Below are 17,515 nucleotides of genomic sequence, written 5' to 3'. Positions count from 1 at the left end.
ACTATTAATGTATTCAAAATTTAGCTTTGGATTGGATCACTAAAATCTTCTTGCAGACCTCGATCACTGAGTATATTTGTGCATATTCTATTAAATTAATAATAAAAAGTTCAAAATATTCCCTGATGAGGAATTTTTATAAATTATAGAAATACTACGTACCAAATATGATCATTTAAAACCATTTAAGAACTTAAGTATAATTGGTACTTCTATAAATGTTAGTTCTTTTCTTTCAGATGTAAAGACATAAAGGGACATCCAGATTCAGTATCTCTCTACCTACTGGAACCTAAAACTTGTGAATATATCCTTGGGGTATGTTGTTCATTTAACTTAGCATATTACTATAAATAACATCTCAAAACACTTGACAGTAGGATAGAACACTTGTTGTTGTATTCTTCCACATCCATCATTACTCTTTGGAACATTTATTTTACTTAAATAGTGTTACATTTGTGTATTAATACATTCTTGACCTGCCCAAAAACTTATTACAAACTCTTGACACTTCCAGGATATCATATTTAAAAGTCAGGGGATGAAGATAACTCTATTGAAATTATTTAAGTTGTACTCATTCTTAAGTCTCTTATAATAGATTCATGGTCTGATATTAATTACCCCTTATAAAAATGGCCTATTTTAATATTGTGCATATAAAAATTGTTTAACTCTCCATCTCTGGTCTCAGTTGAGTTCATGACCCCACATTAGTCTATAGTTTTGCTACTATAACTTCTGATATGTTTTGTGTAACTTATGAAATTTTCTCCACATATTCATTGATTTTTGGAGCACAAAATTTTCATATTAACATTAAAAATACTTTTCATCTGAAAATCTCAAGTTTCATTTACATAAACTTCAGATTTTATTTTCTCTACTCTGTTCAATGTTAGTCAGATTGACGTTACAACCACAAAAACAAATTTAACTACCCTTTTTTTCTTTATAGAATAACTTCAAATTCTAACAGGGAATTACATTTGTCTATTCTAAATAGCATCAAACTCTTAACAGTATGAATCTGTTTCTACTTAAATGTTATTGTTCTGTTGCCAGTTGAACTGTGTTTAGCAAATACATCATATAAGTTGTAAATCACTTGATTTTATGGCTGATGTGTTACCCAATCAAATTATATAATGCACAGGCTACTCACAAGCATACCTTGTGAAGCACAATTATTTAATTAACCTAAAAAAGTTTCATATTTTAGTTGATTTCACAATAATAGAATACACCTGAAATACAAGTACAGAACTTAGTCATGTCTTCTTTCACCCTACTTTTTCATACTAATGGTATTACTGCACTTAATTGTTTATTTAATACACCAAACAACACAAATTAATCTGCAAAAAAGTAAACAATGGACCATAACTGTGACAGGAGCCATTAAAAATTCTGTCAAGTTGATCCATGTGTATGTTGTGGGAGTAAAGTTTGAATATGAAATAAGATGTGATAAATTAAAACTTTGATTTTCTAGTGGTCATAACTTATACAGTATTAAACATCAGGGAGGACAACTGGCAATTTGTGACAGGTGTGGTCTCATTTTACAGTTTATGACTGTAACTAAGTAAGACTGAAGGCTAGAGAAACTTTTACCAATCACTGGTGACATTATAAAGAGTAATTGGCATTAAATTTTGTATATTTTGGAGATGTGGTAAATAAATTAGAGAAGAGAGGGCCTGGAAAAAGTCACAATTTTCTTAGTGGGTGAAATTCTGGATCCTTCTTTTAAGACTGCCTAATGTTAATTTTATGAACATGTATAAAAATTATTTTATATACTATTGAAATGTGGATATCAGCTACACTTGTAGGATATGAAAGTAGTTTTAATAAAACTTTGCAATAACTTGTTCAAACCTTGTGGCAATAGCATTAGTTGATTTGTTCATTTGTAAAATCTAAGTAGCTCTGGGGTTAAGAAGGTATTTTGATCTATCTGTACAACATTATCTATATGCTGTGAAAAACGAATGTTACAGCTTTATCGACTGATATTTATTTCATAGGTGGAATCTCCAATAATTTGTCCTTTACTGCAGCGAACAGATGAAGATGGCCTTATATAAGAATATCTATCCTGCTTAGTACACTCTTAAATGAATGGCAATGTACTATAAAACTTTTCCTTCTGTAATGAAATGGTCATCATGGTAATGTGCCTATGTTGGTCTAGTGAACACACACACAATGTACACTTGATGACAAAGTGACTTCATCTGTTTAGTGTCTTAAGGGGCCAGCATTTTAGTTTGGTAGAAACTACAAAATATAGTGAAATTAACAAGTATTTAAATTAATCTAATTCTTCAGGACTTAGCCTTGCATCAAATGGTTTTACTGTAAAGCCAGTTAACCAGCTATCATTTTTTTCTTTTTTAATGTATATAAATCTATCTAAAATAATTTTGTTGTATACTGTTTCAAGGTTTAAAGGCAACAGAAAAAAAGATTTTTGTAAAGTTCACTTGCAAATTATATAGGCTGTTTTCCAAGGTCTTGTACTAAGGTGAAAAATTTTACCTTAATTAAATAACTGTAGTATTTAACTCCCCCTACAAAAGGATTTAACAGAAAACAATCTTGTTACTTTGTGTGGAAACAATAAACCTTATCTGTGAACATTCCGGAAGGATTAATATATTTTTGACCAACAGCAACTTGAGTATTTTTTTCTTATTGAAGTTAATTAATAGATATATATTCGTTATTTGTAATAGGAAGAAATTGGAAAATATATTGTATTATGATTTCCAGAACTGTATCTAATTGGTAAAAAGATGGAAAATAAAGTATTTCATTCCCTTTGAGAAGTGATAACTTTATTTAGAACTTTCAAATCCAACTTGACATTAACTAGGACTAGAGTATAACATAAATTTCTATAGAACATTAAGCCACACAACCTTCTCTCAGATCTAGGAGTAGTGAGATTATCTGCCTCTTGAAAGTGATAGGTATTTCAAAGCATGACGGTAAGCTTAAATCCCATAAAAATAAGACATTTCTGAACAACTGAATCCTTCATTGTAAGATATCTACACAAACTGCACAGTTAAGTCACACCTCTTAACATATACATACAACATGTTAAATTGTTAATCAAAATAAACAACAGAGGTTAATGAAACAGATTTAACAATTTTATATAAAACATCACCCTGAAGATATGTCAACAGATGGCATCACTGTAGGCAGGGCAGTTCATGAATGTTATACTATGATAAGAGCAAAATAAGGAAATAGCTACAACTAAAACAATCTTAGTTTTAAATTTTTCAAGTATAATATTTCCAAATATAGTTGGTTAAGTAATATTCACAAAATTGAGCTTTAGCCATTTTACTAAGAACTTTCTCAAACAAGCCCTTCATGTAAGGTATGGAATAAAAATAAGATATTAAAATACATAGCTACTACCAAATGTTTTGGTTGCAGGTAAAATAATATAGGAAAGCTTGCTTTTTCTATTGGATGACTGAATTCAACTATGTATATATATACAATGAAGGCGAAAAGCATGGCCACTACACTTGTAAAAGGTCTACACAACAGCTCAAGATGTATTGTGATAATAGAGAATATAAAAGTTACATATCAAACAAAATTAACAGAGATATTTCCACCCTCCATAGATACATGTCAGATACATCTGTATATATATTAATAGGATGAACCAAAATTACTCATCCATAAATGAATTCAAAGGCACAAAAATTGTGTAACTAATTACTGGCCACAGATACATTTCTGCAAGCCTGTTTCTGAAACATACACCATACTTTCCATCAAAGGATGATGCATTCTATTGCTTCAATGTCACATTATTATTGATACTACAAGCCTGCCACCTCGTGGAAAGAAAATTACTATTATGCAACATAAGTACCTTTGCATTTTATTGTTGGATGAATAATTTTGAAGACAATCTATTCTGAATAAATACCTAGTTTTAGCACATATACTTACAAGTAGTTTCAACTGGTGCTTGCTCACATGAACACAATCACGTACCCGCATTAAAGGCAAGCTGTGAGAAAGAGCAAAGAGGCACAGTGTGTGCTGTATTAAGATCGTAAACTAGAAACAACAGTAACTCCTTCAAAGTCTTCATCCGAAACATCGGCTATGACCTCTCATGCAATGCTACTGATATTATGTAACTGACATCGGAATTAAACCATTGATTTTACCCAAAACTGATTACATACAGGATAGTAAACATCAAATACAATATACAAAGATTTTGAAGCAAAAAAAATATGGACACACATTTTGGAGGTCCGAAGGATTATGCAAATGGAATTTGCATACTGTACAGAAAACGAAAAGCATTTTTATTCTTAATACAACCACCAATTTTAATACTAAGACTAACATCAATTCATAGACATATCTCAAGTACAAATACTTTTGTAATGTATCCAGCTTGTACATTTGAATACAAGTAGTTTGTACCATTTTATGTAGATACACATCATAAGCATTGAATTCCTGTGCATATTTGGTTAAACCACATTAACTTACTATTGTAATTACAAAGCTATTTTGCAACATTCTGGACACATTTGTTCGGGCTCAATAACGGCCCAAAGAAATGTTGCAGAAATGTGTAGTAAAAGAGCTTTGTTTTGTTTTTTTGCAATAAACTATAACTGTGGTTTAAACAGTGTATTACTTACACTAATTACAAGATAGAAGAATGAAGTAAATAAGAAACAATGTTACTTACAAGAACACTTTCAAAATTTCACACAGTAACATCCCCACACAGAAGGCCACCAATAAAATCATCTACCCAAAACACCTTTAACCATTAGATAAAAAAAATCTGTATTACTAAACAGAAACACCTGTAAGACCATTTACCTAAAACCCAGTTGTTTAATATACCCCAGAAAATCTTAAAATTCAACATATTAAAAATACCTGTAGAGTTTCTTATTCAGTAATGACAACGGATTGTCTTATAGAACATAGCTGATAATACTTAACACAAGGAAAATAAGTTAACGTTTCTGTAATGTTTTACTGTACTTCGTTTATAATTAAACAAAAATGCTAAGGAACTGTTTGCCACATGTTTAGACAAAAAATAATGCTTTAACTGTATCAAAAAGTTAGAGAGAGAAAGGAATGCATTTGTGGAAACTTACGTTCTTCAGATCCCCCTCGAGAGTTCACAATGAGAAAAAGAACACTGTAGCCAGTAATGATGTTTGATTATTAAACTCTTATACATTTCAACAAATCAACACTGCTTGACAAACCACAGTGGCAATGTTCCCATACTTGTTCCCAGGAAGCAGAAATTTAATTCAGAATTCTGTTTCATCCACCAAGTTCAACTTGTTTATTATTCAATAGTGGCTACAAAAGTAGTTATAACCATTTCTAAAACAATTATGCTGGTTTACAAAAATTCCCACAGTCAGTAAAAGCTCCTTAACTTACAGTTCTTAGGACCCTTAAAAAGTCCATAGTTTTGCAATAGGAATATACAATGTTTTCCTTTTCACAGTTACCAACTGGGGCCATGTTTTAACCAATGAAGTAAAATGTCAGACACACAAGTCTGATTAGTTTTATAATAAGTACGCCTTGTAATCATTTCAGAATGTCACTAATGACTCATTAGTTTATATCATTTACAATTAGTAGTTGAATTGACCCCTTGACATGTGTCTCATTGTAGTAATTAAATGCAATATGCTAGAGAAATGTCTTTGCAAACAGTTCAGGCAAATGCAGAAATTATTTATTTTGGATTGCACCTTGCCACATTAGATAACTTGCAAACTGTGTGGCAATGAATTTAACACAGAAATAAATGAAACAGAGTCTGCCCTAACAACACACACAAAATATGTGCATGTAACAACTTACTTTGATTTTTAGGTCAAAACTATTCATCTCTTGAACATACATTAACAAAAACATAAAAACTTGTGTGACACTGTAACTGAAGATTCCCCACTGAATTATATTACACAATCACAAATATGCATCCCAGTGAAGGTAATAATCAAGGTAAATCTATCAATTTAAATTATTTCACAAACTTTAAATAGGTTAATTGTGTTGTACTTTTGGTTTCACTCCAAGCTACTTATACCAACTACTGTGAAAAGTAATTATTGAACAGTTCAGTCAGATTAAGAACTACTCTGCAATAATAAACAGTAAATACACATTTTTTGTTATTAAAGTTACATCACATGTTGGACTGTGAATGATATTCATTACTAATAGTTTAGTATAAATTTCAAAAGTGAATGTTGAAGTTTGCCTGCGTGCACAATTTTTAAAGTTGGAGACAGACAAAACAGTTCACAACATATATATATTATTAAACAATATGCAAATATACACAAGTAATTCAACATTAAAAACTGACCAAGTACATTTGTTACTATGTAATATTTGGTAGTGAGGAGAGGTATGACAGCCTTCAGTTTGGAGTCTGTGAAACAGTAAACCAAACTGTAACATTTTGCTTGAGGCCATTAAATAATCCCTTTGTATTCATACCTAGTAGCACAAACTGTATGGGAATAAATACTATTTCATAATATGAGCATATTGAAATAAACAAACAACATTTAATATTTTGGCAAATAAAATAACAAATCCATATTATTAAATACTGTATATCTAAAAGTTATATATATCTTAAGCCTAATGGACTCAATACAAACTAACACCTAAAACTGAAATACACAAACAAAATTATAAATACAAACATTTATATAAACATTTCACTTTTGTGGTGGGGAAAGGATAAGGAATTGTTTTTAAGAAACTGAAGGATAGTTAGGTTTTTTCTAGTATTTTGTTTGATGGACAAGAAATTTCATTAAAAAATTCCACACACTTGTACCATGAAAGTTATTTTAGATTATGTTTTCAAGACAACAGATGAATTGTTTTATACTAAGCACTTATAATGATTATTTTATTTATTTAAGTCAGAAACATCTCTTATTCCAATAGAAAAGGTTGCTGGAAGTATATGGTATCTTTTTTTAACTTTCTCTTCAGCGCAGCCATCAACTCCACAATTTAATAACATCACACTAAATGTATCATAGAACAAAATGATGTAAACTTAGACATAATGTGTAAATAACCACCATTTGTAAAGCTCTTGGGAAAGACACTGATGTGTTGCTTAGTGCCATGTCCTTACAGTGATATAACAATCATTTTCACATCAAGCCACAGACAGTACATTTCTGGTTTACTTTGGACTGCTGCCTTACTTTAATTGTCCATACTTTATTGATATCTTATTGTTCATTGCACTAAGAAGCTCATTCACATATTTTTTCACCCAATTTTTATGTCATGCAACTCCTGACATCATACTGAATAAATTTTATCAAGCCACAGAGAAGATGGATACGTCCGACTGTTGCAACTATCAGCAGCTGTTACAGCAGTCAACTAGAAATTGTTTAACTGTTTGCAACAAGATATTATAAAAGGAATTTAAACTTCTATACCTTGTTAATGGTTTACACATTGTAAACAATGCACTAAAGCATGGACAGTCCTGCAAGTGGGTAGAGTTTGAATTTAGAATTAAAGTAGCTGTTTTTGTTTGTTTGTTTTTTAGTTTTTAGTCATTTACCAGCAAAGAGAGATATACATCTAAAAGTTGGTAGGTCTCAAAAAATACAAATTAAGTTAAACAAACACTGATAGTTTGAAAGCAAACAAACAATAGAAAGAACTTTGCAAACTTGGGAAGATTTAAAAAATCGTGTTTGTGCCATGAGAAATGAAAAAAATCGAGTTTTGAAAAGGATGGTTCACAAAAACAAAACCATACCACATTATAATGTAAAAAGAAACACTGGTGAAACTTCATCTTTTGTTTACTGTTTCAAAAATAACATTTTAGGAACTATTTATCAAAGTTATTAGCCACTTCTTCCACTTTTACTAAAAGACTTACATAAAATTGTTTAAGTCTCTTCTATCAGTTTTTAATGGAATAAATAGAATGTTTGCAGACCTTAACTACTGCAGAAAATCTCATTACATTTGAGTAGAGTACATTAAAAAATCATCACATGCAGATATCAGTGAAACAGATTTTCATGATTACCATGCAGATATCAGTGAAACAGATTTTCATGATCACCATGCAGATATCAGTGAAACAGGTTTTCATGATTACCATGCAGATATCAGTGAAACAGATTTTCATGATTACCATGCAAATATCAGTGAAACAGATTTTCATGATTACAGGTTATAAAAACAAATGTTTTTCAAAAATGTGCATGAAAGTTTTCTTTTTTCTACTTTGAAGTTTACAGGATTCATTTACTTCATGCAACAACACTTTTTGGTTCAGATTCCCAGAAATATGAAACAAATTCTGATACCTCTCTGTTGAAGAAATAACAATTAGCTAAACACAAATACAACATCATTTTAATCAAATCTGTTGACTTTCAACATTTTTTAATATACTATTGAATTAAGTGAATTTCAGAAATGGAATGAAAATGTTTGATTGGATATATATTTAATTAATCTCCTTAGTTGAAAAAGATTTTAAAATGTTTGAAAGTTGTAGAAAATATACAACTCATAATATCCCATGAACAAGATACAAAACCTTTAACTTTGGTTACATTTAATGTGGACAACAGTTTGAGTCTAATTTTTAGAGTGGGAACCCTATTTTAACAAGAAAATAATAATTTTTTTCCAAGATGTACCAGCTCTGTTTAGAACTCAACAGTGACTACAAACAAATCATCACAATTCTGTTTAGAACTCAACAGCGACTACAAACAAATCATCACAGTTGTTTCCAAGATATACCAATTCTGTTTAGAACTCAACAGCGACTACAAACAAATCATCACAGTTGTTTCCAAGATGTACCAGCTCTGTTTAGAACTCAACAGTGACTACAATTAAATCATCACAGTTGTTTTCAAGATGTACCAATTCTGTTTAGAACCCAACAGCGACTACAAACAAATCATCACAGTTGTTTCCAAGATATACCAACTCTGTTTAGAACTCAACAGTGACTACAAACAAATCATCACAGTTGTTTCCAAAATGTACCAGCTCTGTTTAGAACTCAACAGTGACTACAAACAAATCATCAGTTGTTTCCAAGATACACCAACTCTGTTTGGAACCCAACAGTGACTACAATTAAATCTTCACAGTTGTTTCCAAGATGTACCAGCTCTGTTTAGAACTAATGTTAATTCAGTTCAGAGCCTTAGAAATAACAACCACAAAATCACTATTCCATATAGAACTTAACAGAGAATTATCTAAAAAACTGTTTTCTGCAAACTACAAACTTAATTAGCAAAATTATAAACAAATATCTATGTAAATCCTTGTGAATGATTTATACAAGTACCTATGTAAACCCTTGTGACTGATTTATACAAATTAACTCCAAAATACTTACTCTTTATTGGCTCTTTACATTTTAAAATAAAGAAAAATATACTGAACATTTTCAAATCATCATATAAATCATTCTGCTAAAGATCATCTCATAAATAAAAGGATTTTACAAAGGGAGGGATTAAATTCCAATACTATGCCAATCAACAACTACTGACGACACTTGTTGTAAACACTTATTTTGGTCCCACAATATTCCACCAAGCAATTCCAATCACAGAAAATCTCAAGCTAAATAAAGAGATTATTTCAGGCTTTATCAACAATATGTGTAATTGACACTCTGAGAGAAAGACTGCAGCATTCTTTACCACCTGGCAGAAAATGAATGAACATTGCAGATAAAAAGTCACTTTTCATTAAACATATGGAACTAAGCCTAAATGATACCTCTGTAGTTGTTTTTCTACATGCATTATAAATAAATCATCACAATTGTTTTCAAGATGTACCAACTTTACTTAAAAGTGAACAACTGTACTTTACAGTTTATCAGCTGCCTTGGGACAGAAGTTAAATTTAGTTTGGGAAACCAATAATATCAGTTTTTTAGCTAGTTTGGAAACCTGCTCATTATCTCAAAACCAAAGAAGACCTAGTGAGTGTCCACGAGAAACAAGGTGAGCAAAAATAATTTTAATACTGCAGAACCTGTATTACTTTTAAAAAAAAGAAAATTAGCATAATACTAATTTCTATTACTAGCATACAAGATATTTTAATTATTTCATTAGTTTAGTTAAAACATAACTTAATAACAAAAAAGTGTATGTCTCTTTACACACACATCAAATAAAAAATAACTTTTTACTACAGTAAAACATGTCTAAGGCAGAATCGCATGGAACCGAATAAAATTTCCAGCTTAGACATAGTGAACATGCATTTCCTGAATTATATATACTCTGTGAGCGGAACGTTATACTTGCTTTACTCAAGGGAAGTAAGACATTTGTGAATAAAGTTGTTATATTGTTTATGCTATATTTATTAGAATAAGAACAAAAATAGACCTTCAAAATATACACAAGTTCACAAAATCTTAATCAAATTTATTTGAAGAAAGTGTCCAATTTCAACTTTTCATTTTTTTAGTGGGTTTTCTCCTGCGGTTAAAAGAGAACACCAATTCTACGGCCTTTTCATGAAGTTCATTTTGCCCCTTCATTTTTAAAAAAGCATACAGTTTGATAGAATTAATATAACTTAACACTTGCGATGAAGTAGGAATTTCTGTTTCCTCACTATCTTTTCCATTTTGTTCATCTTCTGAATCTCTCATGTTGTTACCATCTTGCAATTCTACAGGGTGTTCGGAAAGACACTGTGCAGTTTTCTAATCATATTTTATTCAGTCTATTTCAAGCCAGCAACTGATAGCAGTGTTTAGAAATAAAATAAGAAGGATCCAGGCCTGTATTGATGCCAATGGGGAACACTTTCAACATTGTTTATAATTGTCATTCATATTTACCTCCTGTATTCTACACTGAAACATGTCTGTTAATAAATATATAAGTGCACAAAGACTTTCCGAACATCCTGTATTATAGATTTTAAATCAAGTTCATCAGTTTCTGTTAAAACATTCTTATGAATGTTCACAAAACTTTCTGCATTCACAGAATCATCTGCATCAATCTTCTTAATCAGTTTGAATTTCACTAGAATTGTCATAACAGACAACTTCTCCACAATCTCTGCCATTATCCAGAATAAATCCACAGTTTTGAAAGTACTTTATTATGCATTTGATTATTGAATGACTTAAAAATTCAATTGCATCTAACCTGTCAATTTTCATAGTCATTTTAGATGCTCTCTTACAGATGTCCATGTTTGCAATCATATGCTGAAGCATCAATTTTCTGTATTTTAATTTTATACACTGTATAATTCCATTATCTAGTGGCTGTAGAACTGATGTTGTATATGGAGGTAGAAAAACTAAATAAACATTTGATAGTTGAACTTTGAGTGACAAGTTGCATTATCTAGGAAAAGTAGAATATACATATTTTCTTGTTCCATTCTTTTGTTTAATTTAAGTGCAAAAATAATGACAGCAGAAAAAAGAACATAATATATTTTACTACTTACTGTAACAAAATATCCAGGAATTAATATTATTAATATTTAAAGAATATTAATATTTAATTTGATTAATATTTAATCAAAAACACTTTTTCTGCCTTACTCAGGTTCTAATCCTATTTCTTGATAGATAAGGTAGATGAAAGATAGTTTCTACGTCTGTGTTACACATGTTCCATCATATAGAGGGCGTTTTATAATAGAAGTCTTAATTTTGATATTTCCAGCTTGTACAGGTTTCTGCTTCATATAGTTTCCAGCTTAGACAGGTTTTACTGTATATAAATTGACAAACACACCTAGTTACCCAAACATCTTCATCTAGTGTAATACTGAATTTAATATCTTTTATCCTGTATTTTAAAGGCTACACAAACTACCAAGATGACACTGCACAGTTTTGAAGAAAACATTTGTTTTATTCCAAATAATTACTTCACATGTTTGTCTTTTATTTTCTTACTCACCTGGAGCCCACTGAGAGGCACAAACACAAGTTGATGTTACAATACCAGTTTTGAACTTCAGTATGTAATTAAGGTTAGCTCCAATAATGATAAATTTTTCCTAAATGTACGTTACTTGCATTAACTCAAAGACACCAGCTCCTTGACACTTATTCAAATACAAGATGTCTGAATCTTTAGGTTAAAAACAAATGCATATCTTTTGTGTATTCCTAAAATACTAATAATATTCTACATTTTATTCACAAGACTTTGTTTGAAAGAAACCAACATGGAAGTATGCTTTTAAGTAATAACTCACACACACAAAAAAAAGAAATAAAAAAGTCCCCCAACTGGACAACAGTGAGGTTTACTGATTCACAGTGCTAAAATTCAGGGTTAAATTCCCTGTAGTAAACATAGCAGACAACCCAATGTGGCTTTGCTCTGAATGAAACAACAACTAAAATTAACAAATGAATTTTTTGGTATGTTTTAAATTTTGTACTAAATTCTTCCTTACTCTTTTCTTCCACAACTCACACTACAACTCTTACACTAATTTTCTACCAATGAAGAATGGGATTCATCACCACAATATAACATTCACACAGCAAAAGAAACAAATATGGTCCGTGGTAGGAATTTAAACCTGTGACCTCAGATTACAAGTCAGATGACCTAACCACAAGTCCATGCCAGGCCAAAAACAAATAAATAAAATCTCGATATGGAATCATAAAATTAACTTAAAAACCAAACAAAAACACAAGTTTTAGTGAAAGTATTAACATTAAAATAAATAGAAGAAATTTCTTGCTAAATTGACACTAACATTAAAAAAAACATATTCTTACATTTTTTCAGAGATACAATGAAAACAAAAAAAAACCATAAGAGTAAGATACATTGTGAAGAACACAAAGCAACCTGCTTCACTAGACAACTTTAAAATATATATATAGTAACAACAATAAAAAAAACAGAAGAATAAGTGAGCAGTAATGTTCCCCAAAACACAAGAAATGTATTTATGGAAAAAATATTCGCATTAAGAGAAAATATATGAAAGTATGTTTCGTAATCTATTGTATTTGTATGGAAGTTTTATTCTCTTTATGAAATTATCATCATCGTAACAAGATTAAAAATAATTCTAGTGTTTTGTTATTTTGCACTTACAGGTAAGTCCAAAAAACAGAACCTATTTATACGATCTTTTACTATTAAGAAAATATTTCCTTTCCATATGATTTAGAAGATTACTTAAAAAGTACACTTCTGTACCTATACATTTTTTCCTACATCACGTCTCTACTTACAAGCTCCCATGAAGAACTCAAACTAATCTTGACTAGATACATCTGATTCCCAAATATACTGCCATCTGTTGACAAAAGTCACTTATTAATGACTAAAAGAACAATGCTCATATGCATTACAAACACCATGTTATAATAACAATCAGAAAGTATGATAATTACACTTATTTGATATTCTTAAGGGTTAATGAAACATTTAAAACTTCATCTGTTGTAGTTGTAAAAAAAAAATCACTTCTTTTTTTATGCATTTGTAGTTTTGAAACACCATTCACAATGTCTTATTTATATGTATTGATTGTATGGCTATCAAAGTGACTACTTAAATATTACACTATGTCATCTCTATACGTTCCATTTTTGAGAGATTTCACATTCTTTAAATTTTCTAGTTCTGATACCACATTCAACATATCTCTGTTCCAATTCTGATTACAACATTTCACAGGTAGTTCTAATTATTTTTTTATCTGATCCCCAAAACACAAAAAAAATGTATGGGGGGATACTAAAAGTATATTAAGAAAAAAACTCTAAAATTGTGTTAATTCTTTTAACTTTGACTAAAATATTAAAAATGTCCCGTGTAGATCAAGAAGTTCAGGTGATACTTTCAACATTTGTACATGTTACTTCTGATACATCATCCAAGTTTTCTTTAATTTGTATCTTTGAACAATATTTACTGCATCTAGTGCCACATTTAACACATTCTCTTTAAACACTGTACCTCTGATACTACACTAAAACACAGATACGTTAATTTAAATGAAGTAGTAATGACAGTAAAACTTTATCACGTATCTGTTTATCCACTGTAAATACACGGACTTCATACTAACATAGTAAAACAACGTACAAAAATATAAAATAAAAACAATAATAATTGCTAAAAAACACTTATCCTTGCAGTTAAATTTGGCCATTCAAAATAAGTTCTTTATCTTCACAAGTATAAACAATAAGGCATATGTCACAACACTTCAGGGGTGTAGCAAACACAGATTTATGAGGCTTCAATATAATAAAAGTATTAATAATAAATGCAAAAATTAGATCTGGGATAAAATTTCCATATAAAACTATAAATACAAAAGTTTAAGTGTTAAAAAATTAAAACCATCTGACAAAACTTCTTCATACTCGCATTAAATAAACCAAAAAACTTGACACCCGTTTCTTCATGCTAAATTAACTTTTAATTAAACTACTGTCTTCAACCAGGCATGCAATAATAAATATTTTCATGCTGTAGATTCTTACAGAAGAAAAAAAGATTACTTCACTATACACTTTTATCACCACTTTGAGTCTTCATGTTTTGCACAAGCACCAAATGTTTAGAGAGAACCCTTAATAATAAATTAGATCAACTCTTCCACAAAAACATCAGCACGTTTCAGAAAACCAAATACTTTAGGTTGAGAAAGAAAAGTTCAAACTGTTATTTAAGTGAATAAGAAATTTCATGAATATTTTAAACACTAGCTTTAAGTCTCATCAGTGGACACTCTTCAGTTTAAAACATTTTCATCACCACTCCCTGTTCCTGGAGTGTCCCCCAATGATGATGATAGAATAAAAGGTAATGAAGGTTCTAAGTTTCCAGCCAATTCATTGTGGTCTGAGGAGATAAACTTGAAATCCATTTCTATTTGATACTCATGCTTGGAAGAATACCTGACGAATTTCTCTGGAGGAGGAGAGAATGGAATGGACACTGAACGGACTGTCGTGTGGGAAACGACAGTGGCGGGCATGTCAAATTCTATACTGACCTCTTGACAAACAGAATTTGGAATCTGGTCGAAGGAAGTTAGATTCAAACGGGATAAAAAAAACTGTGTTGTATATGCACCTGTAATAAAGTGAAAACAGATAATAGTATAAACAGCTTTATACGTACAATGTAATTTGTAGTTATGAAACCACCTATCATTTCTATCTAACCTGCATAAATGTCTAATTTCAGTCTCTTATAAGCACAATAGGTGGTATAACTTCAAAATGCAGTCCCAACTGATAAGGCACTTCCTTCTAATTCAAATCAATTGGTTTGGATTACAGACTTGCAAAAAAATAAAACTAAATGTGAAATATACAAAGATCCATTACCTTCAAAATCCAATGAATTCTAAAAAGTTATTAATATATTACATTGCAAAACACATTAAGATTAACTAGAAGTTAAAAAATTAAATTCATTCTGTTTTCATATTGCACTGAAACTTTAAACAAATATATCATTCAAGTTAAATATATTTGGATGAAGGTTTTTTTTTTCTAAATACAACAAAGGGTCTATTACCATCATGGTTACAGCTTTTCTCAAGGTTTATTTGAAAGCAATCTCAAGTTTATGACAAAGTAATTTTTAAAAAGTTAATAAAATGACACAGAATGTATAATAAGTCAGTATTTTAAATTTCAACAAGAAACACACAGACCCTACCTTGTCCTTCTTTTGGGAGTCGAGATATTCTCCACACTACTGCTTTAAGTGAATGTTCATACTTGGCTTGTCCAACAGAAACTTGAATTAGTCCAGGTTCAGCTGCCTGTACCGTGGCTTTGATCCTGTCAAAACCCTGCAAATAAATAACAGTCAGCATCAGTAAGTGAATAATTACTACAGCTCCATCAACTTTACTAAAATCATACCATTTAGTTGCTCTCTGTTTACAACACCAATGCAAAGATTAAACAGTGAACTCTTCTTTAAAAAACTTTAAACATGTACTGGAAATACCAATGGCAATAGAAGATGATGATGACGATGGTGTTACAATATCATCACAAAGCATAGCAGAAGACAACTCTACTAACTAATAACTCTTTTGACCACAGAAATGCCACAAGGACAAAGTAAGAGGCTTAAGATGGTACATCCTTAACTATCAACAAAGTCTCCACAAATCCCTGTAAATCATGCATGCCTTAGATTAGATCTTGCTTGGAAAATTACACTGATGTGTCAAACTAATATTGGTTATCCTCAAGCAGATTTATTAGTTTATTTTACACACTGGTCAAATATTAGTCTTGGAATGTTTCATACCATCTCAACTCTACTAAACCACATCTACAAAAAAAAACATGAATCAATTAATTCATACTTATTTTCTCACTGGATCTTCTGATTCTCAGCTCTGACAATTTTCAAAACCAAAACAGCAGATTTTCAGAAAAAAATGGTGTACTCCCATATTTAAAAAAACACAGAACTTCAAAGCTAAATAAGACAAGAAGCTAAAATCAAACAATTAAAATATTTCTTATCTCTTTCTTGACCAACTTAGAATTCTTATTCTTTTCAAATAGTTCTTTTGTCTAATATAATAAGGCATTTCTTATTACAAAGAACATCCAAGTACATTGAATTGAACATCGCAAAAAAAAAAACTTTCATTTTTATTGCATTGCAAAAAAAAATACTTGAGAAAATAGTTTGAAATGTTTTACAGATTACATAGTATTACATGGTTTCTGTAAAATTAAACAATTTATTTTCATACATATAGTTGAAAAGACTTTTTTTGTGAAATGTTGCCTCACAGAAAGAAAGAATTCTTTCCTTTGGTATATTTTTGTATTACTTAATATTTGGTCTTCCTACATTCTTGTAAACCTCTTCAAAGTCATTCTATAAAACTTTAAGTTATGTTTTGTTTTGATTTGAGAAACACTGCACACAGTGTGCAATAAAAATTAGCTTTTTTATAACACCAAAACTATAATCAAGCCTGTTGTTTTAAACCAGTAATCAGAAGATTTCATTTAATAAGTTTTATGCTTGTTTTATAATCATTTTTGTACATATTGTAAACTTTTGCCATTTCAATCTTATTGTGAGACCAATAATGTCTGATGTAAAGACAGTATAACAACCAACCAGTGAAACTCAATTTAATAATTATATCCAAGTAAATCTAACAATTTTCAACATAATCCACTTTTACTACATTCTGTAATGCCGTGATTCAAGTAAAGTGCACAATAAATAAACCATTAAGCTTTATAAAAAAAAAAGTATGGCTGTAATCATTGCAGAAGTTGTTCAGAAAAATCTTTTCTTCTATTAATACATCAAAAAGCTAAGTTTATCATACTGTTCTGTTATATTTTTCAATAATGTGTTTAGAACACAAGCCTACAACTTGTAAAAACCAG

The 17,515-nt window shown here is 30.2% G+C and overlaps 2 protein-coding genes across 9 annotated transcripts in view; one reads left to right on the top strand and one right to left on the bottom strand.

The window, feature by feature from the left end:
* LOC143226544 (endoplasmic reticulum lectin 1) overlaps positions 1-2,837 on the top strand; it is a 39,938-nt gene extending 37,101 nt beyond the window's left edge. For all 3 annotated transcript variants that reach the window (XM_076457645.1, XM_076457643.1, XM_076457644.1), the window contains 2 exons: positions 240-318; positions 2,037-2,837. In XM_076457645.1, the coding sequence (XP_076313760.1) occupies positions 240-318; positions 2,037-2,096 (139 nt within the window). In that variant the 3' untranslated portion in view covers positions 2,097-2,837. The remainder of the gene's footprint in view (positions 1-239; positions 319-2,036) is intronic.
* A 5,971-nt stretch (positions 2,838-8,808) lies between these two features.
* LOC143226543 (uncharacterized) overlaps positions 8,809-17,515 on the bottom strand; it is a 70,042-nt gene continuing 61,335 nt past the window's right edge. For all 6 annotated transcript variants that reach the window (XM_076457640.1, XM_076457636.1, XM_076457635.1 and 3 more), the window contains 2 exons: positions 15,798-15,933; positions 8,809-15,203 (listed from right to left, as the gene is read on the bottom strand). In XM_076457640.1, coding sequence (XP_076313755.1) covers positions 14,860-15,203; positions 15,798-15,933 — 480 coding nt within the window. In that variant the 3' untranslated portion in view covers positions 8,809-14,859. The remainder of the gene's footprint in view (positions 15,204-15,797; positions 15,934-17,515) is intronic.

This window comes from Tachypleus tridentatus, chromosome 9 (genome assembly GCF_004210375.1).
Source record: "Tachypleus tridentatus isolate NWPU-2018 chromosome 9, ASM421037v1, whole genome shotgun sequence".
Classification (NCBI taxonomy): domain Eukaryota; kingdom Metazoa; phylum Arthropoda; class Merostomata; order Xiphosura; family Limulidae; genus Tachypleus; species Tachypleus tridentatus.
The sequence above is the reverse complement of the archived record's forward strand: the minus strand, read 5'-3'. Positions and strand labels throughout refer to the sequence as shown.